This window comes from Cavia porcellus, unplaced genomic scaffold, assembly GCF_034190915.1.
Source record: "Cavia porcellus strain 051 isolate PalLab524CR breed Dunkin Hartley unplaced genomic scaffold, mCavPor4.1 scaffold_31, whole genome shotgun sequence".
Classification (NCBI taxonomy): Eukaryota; Metazoa; Chordata; class Mammalia; order Rodentia; family Caviidae; genus Cavia; species Cavia porcellus.
In genome coordinates, this window is record NW_026947514.1 from 5,467,517 (window position 1) to 5,475,828 (window position 8,312).

Consider the following 8,312-nt stretch of genomic DNA (forward strand, 5'->3'; position numbering starts at 1 on the left):
ACAGTTTGGCTCAGGGCCACCAATGTCCACGACAGCTTCCTGCCGATGTCACCAGAGCCAGACTCTAACGAATCGGTGCTGGCGGCTGTGCATCCTGGTGGATTTGGCAACAGCTTTTCCTTCACTCCTCACTGTTCTGGCGAAGGGTCTCAGAATGCTCTGCTCGGCCGGTGTCCCGTCACTCTGTGCCAGGATGCACGGAGGCTGAATTCCACACTGGCTGGGTGGGCGCCGGGTGGGGGTTTGTGCATGAGGACACCGGGTGGGGACAGCTGTCACGCAGCAGTGGGTCTCCACTGAGTAGGAAATTTCTTGTTTCCGGTTCTGCAGATCTGTGTTTGGTTGGACGGCACTTTCTGCACAGTGGCATGCATGACACGAGGGCTTTCCGGTAGCCATTCCGGAGGAATCACAGTCACAGCTTTCCAGGGAAAAGAAGGAAGTTTTCAAGACCACACAGTTGGTGGTTCTTAGGGCTTCCTGAACCAGACTTTATTCTGCACCACTGGTTCCCAAGGCCGGAGGGGTGGCGACATTCTCTGCCTCTGCCAGGCATTTGGTGATGTCAAGAGACACCTTGGGTCTTCCCCCCTGAGGAGGGGTGCTCCTGACATCTAGATGGTGGAGGTCCTGCAGAAGCGGGAGAACCCTCCCCTCACCTGGCAGGGAAGTACTGGGGTCTCAGTGTCAGGAGCGCCCTGGCCTAGGCGGCTGAGGTCCCAGACCGTCGTTAATCTGATCTTCGTGATTGCTGTTCGTAGAGTCTGGGCTTGTCACCCGCATGGTCTCATCTGGCCCGAGCTAAGGAGCAGCATGTATGTGGCAGCCAAGCCAGGCCAGCAGAAGGAAAGTGAAGCCCAGGTCCCCTTGGCCAGGCCACCTGGACAGATCCCATCTGCCTGGCCCCACGCCCACGCGCCTCCTGGTCTGTGGCCCCGCGTGCCCGCGCCCCGCCACCCCTTCTTATGCTCTCTCTGCCTTTCTGTCCGTGTGTCTGTCTCCCCAGGTAAAGATGAGCCTTCCAGCTACATTTGCACAACATGCAAGCAGCCCTTCAACAGCGCCTGGTTCCTGCTGCAGCACGCGCAGAACACGCACGGCTTCCGCATCTACCTGGAGCCCGGGCCGGCCAGCAGCTCGCTCACGCCGCGCCTCACCATCCCGCCGCCGCTCGGGCCCGAGGCCGTGGCGCAGTCCCCGCTCATGAATTTCCTCGGTGACAGCAACCCCTTCAACCTGCTGCGCATGACGGGCCCCATCCTGCGGGACCACCCGGGCTTCGGCGAGGGTCGCCTGCCCGGGACTCCGCCGCTCTTCAGCCCGCCGCCGCGACACCACCTGGACCCGCACCGTCTGAGCGCCGAGGAGATGGGGCTCGTCGCCCAGCACCCCAGTGCCTTCGACCGAGTCATGCGCCTGAACCCCATGGCCATCGACTCGCCCGCCATGGACTTCTCGCGGCGGCTCCGCGAGCTGGCGGGCAACAGCGCCACCCCGCCGCCCGTGTCTCCGGGCCGCGGCAACCCTATGCACCGGCTCCTGAACCCCTTCCAGCCCAGCCCCAAGTCCCCGTTCCTCAGCACGCCGCCGCTGCCCCCCATGCCCCCGGGCGGCACGCCCCCGCCGCAGCCGCCCACCAAGAGCAAGTCGTGCGAGTTCTGCGGCAAGACCTTCAAGTTCCAGAGCAATCTCATCGTGCACCGGCGCAGCCACACGGGGGAGAAGCCCTACAAGTGCCAGCTGTGCGACCACGCGTGCTCGCAGGCGAGCAAGCTCAAGCGCCACATGAAGACGCACATGCACAAGGCGGGCTCGCTGGCAGGCCGCTCCGACGACGGGCTCTCGGCCGCCAGCTCCCCCGAGCCCGGCACCAGCGAGCTGGCCGGCGAGGGCCTCAAGGCGGCGGACGGCGACTTCCGCCACCACGAGAGCGACCCCTCGCTGGGCCACGAGCCCGAGGAGGAGGACGAGGAGGAGGAGGAGGAGGAAGAAGAGCTGCTGCTGGAGAACGAGAGCCGGCCCGAGTCCAGCTTCAGCATGGACTCGGAGCTCAGCCGCAACCGCGAGAACGGCGGTGGCGTGGTGACCGGCCCGGGGGGCGTGGGCGTGGGCGTGGGCAGCGCGGCCAAGGCGCTGGCCGACGAGAAGGCGCTGGTGCTGGGCAAGGTCATGGAGAACGTGGGCCTGGGCGCGCTGCCCCCGCAGTACGGCGAGCTCCTGGCCGACAAGCAGAAGCGGGGCGCCTTCTTGAAGCGCGCAGCCAGCGGTGGGGACGCGGGCGTGGACGATGACGACGCGGGGGGCTGCGGGGACGCGGGCGCGGCCGGCGCGGTTAACGGGCGCGGCGGGGGCTTCGCGCCGGGCACCGAGCCCTTCCCGGGCCTCTTCCCGCGCAAACCCGCGCCCATGCCCAGCCCGGGGCACAACAGCAAGCGCATCAAGGTGGAGAAGGACCTGGAGCTGCCGCCCGCCGCGCTCATCCCCTCGGAGAACGTGTACTCGCAGTGGCTCGTGGGCTACGCGGCGTCGCGGCACTTCATGAAGGACCCCTTCCTGGGCTTCACGGACGCACGCCAGTCGCCCTTCGCCACGTCCTCCGAGCACTCGTCCGAGAACGGCAGCCTGCGCTTCTCCACGCCGCCCGGGGACCTGCTGGACGGCGGGCTGTCGGGGCGCAGCGGCACGGCCAGCGGGGGCAGCACCCCGCACCTGGGCGGCCCGGGCCCCGGCCGGCCGAGCTCCAAGGAGGGCCGGCGCAGCGACACGTGCGAGTACTGCGGCAAGGTGTTCAAGAACTGCAGCAACCTGACGGTGCACCGGCGGAGCCACACCGGCGAGCGGCCTTACAAGTGCGAGCTGTGCAACTACGCGTGTGCGCAGAGCAGCAAGCTCACGCGCCACATGAAGACGCACGGGCAGATCGGCAAGGAGGTGTACCGCTGCGACATCTGCCAGATGCCCTTCAGCGTCTACAGCACCCTGGAGAAACACATGAAAAAGTGGCACGGTGAGCACTTGCTAACTAACGACGTCAAAATCGAGCAGGCGGAGAGGAGCTAAGTGCACGCGCACTCAGGCGTGGGCCGGGCGCGGCGCGCGCCTGGACAGGGGCACCTGACTTGCCTCCGCTCACCGCCACTGAGCGCCCCGCCCCTGCGTGTCCTCGGGGCCCAGGGCAGGCGGCACCCCAACCTAACCTGTGTCTGCGAAGTCCTATGGAAACCTGAGGGTTGATTAAGGAGTAAAAATTGTGGAGCCTTTTAACTGTGCAATAATTTCTGTATTTATTGGGTTTTGTAATTTTTTTTGGCATGTGCAGGTACTTTTTATTATTATTCTTTCTGTTAAAGTTCCTTTAAAAGATTTCGTTGAGTATCTATCCATCCCTTCTTCATTTTTTTTTCACCCAGTAGTCTGAGCAATGACTCGCAAGCAATGTAGATGGGAAGCATATCTTTTAAATTATAATTTTTTTTCGGGGGGAGGGTGCTGCTTTTTTGAAATTTAAGCTAAGCATGTGTAATTTCTTGTGAAGAAGCCAACACTTAAATGACTTTTAAAGTTGTTTACTTTTTTATTCCTTCCCCCCTCGGTTTTTGTTTTTGTTTTTGTCCTAAAATAAAATGTGGCATGCATTTCTTTGGTTTTTTTTTTTTTTTTTTTTTTTTTTGAGGGGGGGTGTGGATGTACAGCGGATAACAATCTTTAAAAATCGTAGCACTTTGTTTCAGGATTGGAATGGAGATGTAGCACTGATGACAGTCATGGAGGCCTTTTCTGTGTTGGTTTCAACTGTTGCATTGGATTAAGGGAAGCTTGCAGTGGGGGGCATTGGGGAGGGACCACAAGCGCGGTTTCCGGGCTGCGCTGGGAGGGGCACACAGGTGTGCGTTACCAGCACGCATTGCCCTTTTGTGGTGTGTTGAGGCCCCAGCGCCCGCTCTGCAGATTCGGCTGCGTTACATGGGCCCAGGGTACTTATTACTGGATAGGTGGTGGTGGCCTGCAGTGACACAGAAAGGAAACATCCCCTGGTGTTCTCCAGGCTTCCGACTTAACCACTTCTCTTTCTCACCCCACGCTCTGATTCCCAAGTGTACGTTGCTACACCTGGTAATTGACCATTTACTTCTCAAGCAGATAGACATCCTGATGGGAAAACGTTGAAGTTAGTGTCCTCTTGTGCCATGCACACTGGTGACCTTGTAGAGACAGGGGGAACGTTGCAAATTTCTGCTCCCTTTTCCTGGAGAAGTGGGGGAAGAGTCCCATCTGGAGGTGCCCAGCACTATTTCCCATTTTTTTTTTTTTTTTTTTTTTGCTCCGATTAGGTTGCGAGGTACTAAACGTTGGACTATTAGGATTAGACATTTGAATTCTGTTGACCCGCACTTTAAAGCTTTTGTTTGCATTTAGATTAAATGGCTTCTAAACAAGAAATTGCAGCATCTGCTCTTTGGCCCAGAGGTGGGTTAAACTGTAAGGGACAGCTGAGATTGAGTGTCAGTGTTGCTAAGCGTGGCATTCACAATACTGGCACTATAAAGAACAAAATAAAATAATAATTTATTGGACAGTTTTTCTACTGCCATTCAATTTGATGTGAGTGCCTTGAAAACTGATCTTCCTATCTGAGTCTCTTGAGACAAATGCAAAACTTTTTTTTTTTTTTTAGATAAAAAGACTTTTTAAAAAAGTAAACAAGGAAAGTACATTCTTTAGACACAAACAAAGCCACATTTTCTTTAATTAAAAAAATTCCTGGTTGAAGATAGAGGACATGAGACCCAATCAAATGAAGAATTAAACCCAGCACAACCGTGGACATCCTTTAGCTGAATTATCCTCAGCCCCTTTGTTTTCGGGACAACGCTGCTTAGATATTGGAGTGGAAGTGATTTACTGCTGAATTAACACTCAAGTGACACAAGTTGATATCAAATGAAAAAACAAAACAAAAAAACAATTCAGGAGCAACGACTAATTTTTTCTAAAGTTAAATTTAGTGCACTCTGTCCTAAAAATACGTTTACAGTATTGGGTACATACAAGGGTAACAAAAAAATTGTGTGTATGTGTGTTGGAGCGATCATTTTTTTTTTTCAAAGTTTGCTTAATAGGTTATACAAAAATGCCACAAAGGCTGCGTGTATATTGTTTTCTTTTGGTGACGGGGTTTTAGTATATATTATATATATTAAAATTTCTTGATTACTGTAAAAGTGGACCAGTATTTGTAATCATTGAAAATGCCTGGGCATTTTACAAAACAAGAAAGAAAAAAAAAACTTTTTTTTCCTTGAAAATGTTGCAGTAAAATTTAAATGGTGGGTCTATCAATTTGTTCTTGTCACAGTAACTGTAAAGTCGGAGTTTTAGTAAATTTTTTTCTGCCTTGGGTGTTGAATTTTTATTTCAAAAAAATGTATAGAAACTTGTATTTGGGGATTAAAAGGGGATTGCTACACCATGTAGAAAAAGTATGTAGAAAAAAGTGCTTAATATTGTTATTGCTTTGCAGAAAAAAAAAAAAATCACATTTCTGACCTGTACTTATTTTTCTCCTCCCGCCTCCCTCTGGAATGGATATATTGGTTGGTTCATATGATGTAGGCACTTGCTGTATTTTTACTGGAGCTTGTAATTTTTTAACTGTAAGCTTGCCCTTTTAAAGGGATTTAATGTACCTTTTTGTTAGTGAATTTGGAAATAAAAAGAAAAAAAAAAACAAAAACAAACAGGCTGCCATAATATATTTTTTTAATTTGGCAGGATAAAATATTGCAAAAAAAATTTGTATGTTAAGTCCTATTGTACAGGAGAAAAAAAAAGGGTTGTTTGACAACCTTTGAGAAAAGACAGGAGGAAGCAGTTCAGCGTGATTTGGTTCACGAACCATTTTAGTTGTATATATTTTTGTCGGAATTGGCCTACACAAAGAACTGTTGGAGCTGGGCTTCGAGCTCAGTGCCCCGAACTTTGCCCCAGGGCGCCTTGGCAGGGGCCGCAGCAGACTGGATGGGAAACGCGGTATTTGTGTTGAGCGGAAAAATCAGTCTGTGTGAAGACCTTGGTCACCTTCCACGGTGGCCTCCCTTCCTCTTAGAGGGCATCTGTGAGCTGGCAGGTGCAGGAGAGACGAGGTTCCCTTCCTTCTCTGCTGTCGCCACTGAGGCGGTCACCACCACCTCTGCCGCCCTCCTCTGTCCTCGGGGCAGAGAGAAGTGCAAACCAAGCTGCTTTCGTCCCTTGGGAAGACGGGAACCACGCGAGCGAGCCCTAGTGCAAGGCGCTGGCGGTCGGTCGGCAGGGTCCGCCGGGGCCGGTGCAGGCGCCTTCCAGCCGGGCCGGCACCCAACCTTCCCTCCCACGGACACGTTGGCCTGTTTTTCTTCCCTACTTTGCTGCTTTTCTCTCCGAAACCTACATGCCGTCAGTTTCCGAATGCCGAGGCCTGGGATGAATGAATTCGGTGCCTTTCCATCCATCTCTCCTTCCTCTGCATTTCCCCGCATCCTCCAGCCTCTGTCTGCCTTCTTTCTGTTCTTTTCTGTTTATTTCTCTCTCTTTCTGTCCTTCCTGCCCTGCCTTTTTTTTTTTTTTTGTAAAGCCAAGTAGCTTTAAGACGAAAAAGTGGTGGTCTTTTGGATGAGGGAATAATGCATTTTTAACAAATACCTATATCAGGAAGCCATTTTTTTAATTTCAGGAAATGTAAGAAACCATTATTTCAGGTTATGGAAGTCTAACCCAGCATCCTGCTAGGCAATTCTTTACCAAATGCAGAAGTCGTTCTTCTGGGAGCTTTTCTGTTGGCGCTTCCCCCCTTGCCGCTCATCTTTGCAAGGTTAAAAGCAAGGGGCAGGGCCGTGGGTCAGAAAGCAGAGTTTTATAGTCCCTACCTGCTACCCCGGGACCAGGGCTGCCTTCCTTGCCCCGGCCCCAGCCCTGGCCCCGGCCCGTTAGCTGCTCTGGAGCCCCGCAGTGGTCCTCCTGCGGCTATCACAGGTGGCCAGCGCTCACCAGCTCACAAAAATCACCAGAATGCCAGGACTAAGCCATCCTAAAGCACAAGGATTGTGTGTCTCTGTGGACCGCAGAGAGAAGAGAATTTTGCTTCTCTTTTGTGTTTAAAAAAAATTATCCACCCCGAAGCAGGTGACCCAGAGAGAGGGCTCTAGCCTGGGTGACCCAGCCAATCTGGGGCCGGGTTCCACACTGCCACAACTTTGCCCAAAGTTGCCCCCTATTGGAACCTGCCACTTGCCATTGGAGAGTCTTTCAAGGGGAGAGGAGACTGAATTACTCTTAAGCAAAATGTGAAACGTAAGGAAATCAGCCCTGCATCCCGGCCCGTCCATCAGCCGGAGGTTTGGTTGAACACAGGCGAATCTGTGTTTTGGTGCTCTTTGTATCTCAGCCCTGCAAAGCAAAGTTACATTGATTTCAGTTGTTTGCATTTGTACTGGCAAGGCGAAATATTTTTATTACCTTTTCTATTACTTATTGTATGAGCTTTTGTTGTTTACTTGGAGGTTTTGTCTTTTACTACAAGTTTGGAACTATTTATTATTGCTTGGTATTTGTGCTCTGTTTAAGAAACAGGCACTTTTTTTTTTTAATTATGGATAAAATGTTGAGATGACAGGAGGTCATTTCAATATGGCTTAGTAAAATATTTATTGTTCCTTTTATTCTCTGTACAAGATTTGGGGCCTCTTTTTTCCCTTAATGTCACAATGTTGAGTTCAGCATGTGTCTGCCATTTCATTTGTACGCTTGTTCAAAGCCAAGTTTGTTCTGGTTTCAAGTTATAAAAATAAATTGGACATTTAACTTGATCTCCAAACCTTGTCCTTTTCTGTGTCTTTTAAAGGTGGGGAGTGGACAGCTTATTTCCAGGGGTGAACTGGAGGTCTTTCTCCATTTTCCTGCTGACCCAAAGCCGTGAGTCTGTGTGCGGGGGAAGGGAAGGAAACCACCGGACCCCAACAGTTCCCTGCCCCAGAGAGTGGTGAGACTCACACACTGGAGTCTCCTTGGAGCTTAGAAGATAATCTCGGCAGTGCCAGGGCCAGCGCCGCCAGCAGCTGAGGTGGCTCCCACCACTGGCATTTTTGAAGTGATCCAGAGGACTCTTCGGCTAAATCAAGTGGTTAGAAAAGAAAAGAAAAAAAAAAAAAAAAAGAGCCCCTGCTGGAGATTTAAGACTCCGGTCTGGCGTAATCTGGCTACAATTTCCTCAGCACCTGATCAGCTGTGCAGGAATCAGAGTCAGTGACATGTAGGTCTTGCTTCGAGGGTCACAATGG

The 8,312-nt window shown here is 52.0% G+C and overlaps 1 protein-coding gene across 4 annotated transcripts in view; it reads left to right on the top strand.

Annotated features, from left to right (window-relative positions):
• The window catches only part of Bcl11b (BCL11 transcription factor B), an 86,881-nt gene extending 79,032 nt beyond the window's left edge, over window positions 1-7,849 (top strand). For all 4 annotated transcript variants that reach the window (XM_063241269.1, XM_063241268.1, XM_063241270.1 and 1 more), the window contains one exon: window positions 1,007-7,849. In XM_063241269.1, coding sequence (XP_063097339.1) covers window positions 1,007-3,060 — 2,054 coding nt within the window. In that variant the 3' untranslated portion in view covers window positions 3,061-7,849. The remainder of the gene's footprint in view (window positions 1-1,006) is intronic.
• The last annotated feature ends 463 nt before the right edge of the window (window positions 7,850-8,312 follow it).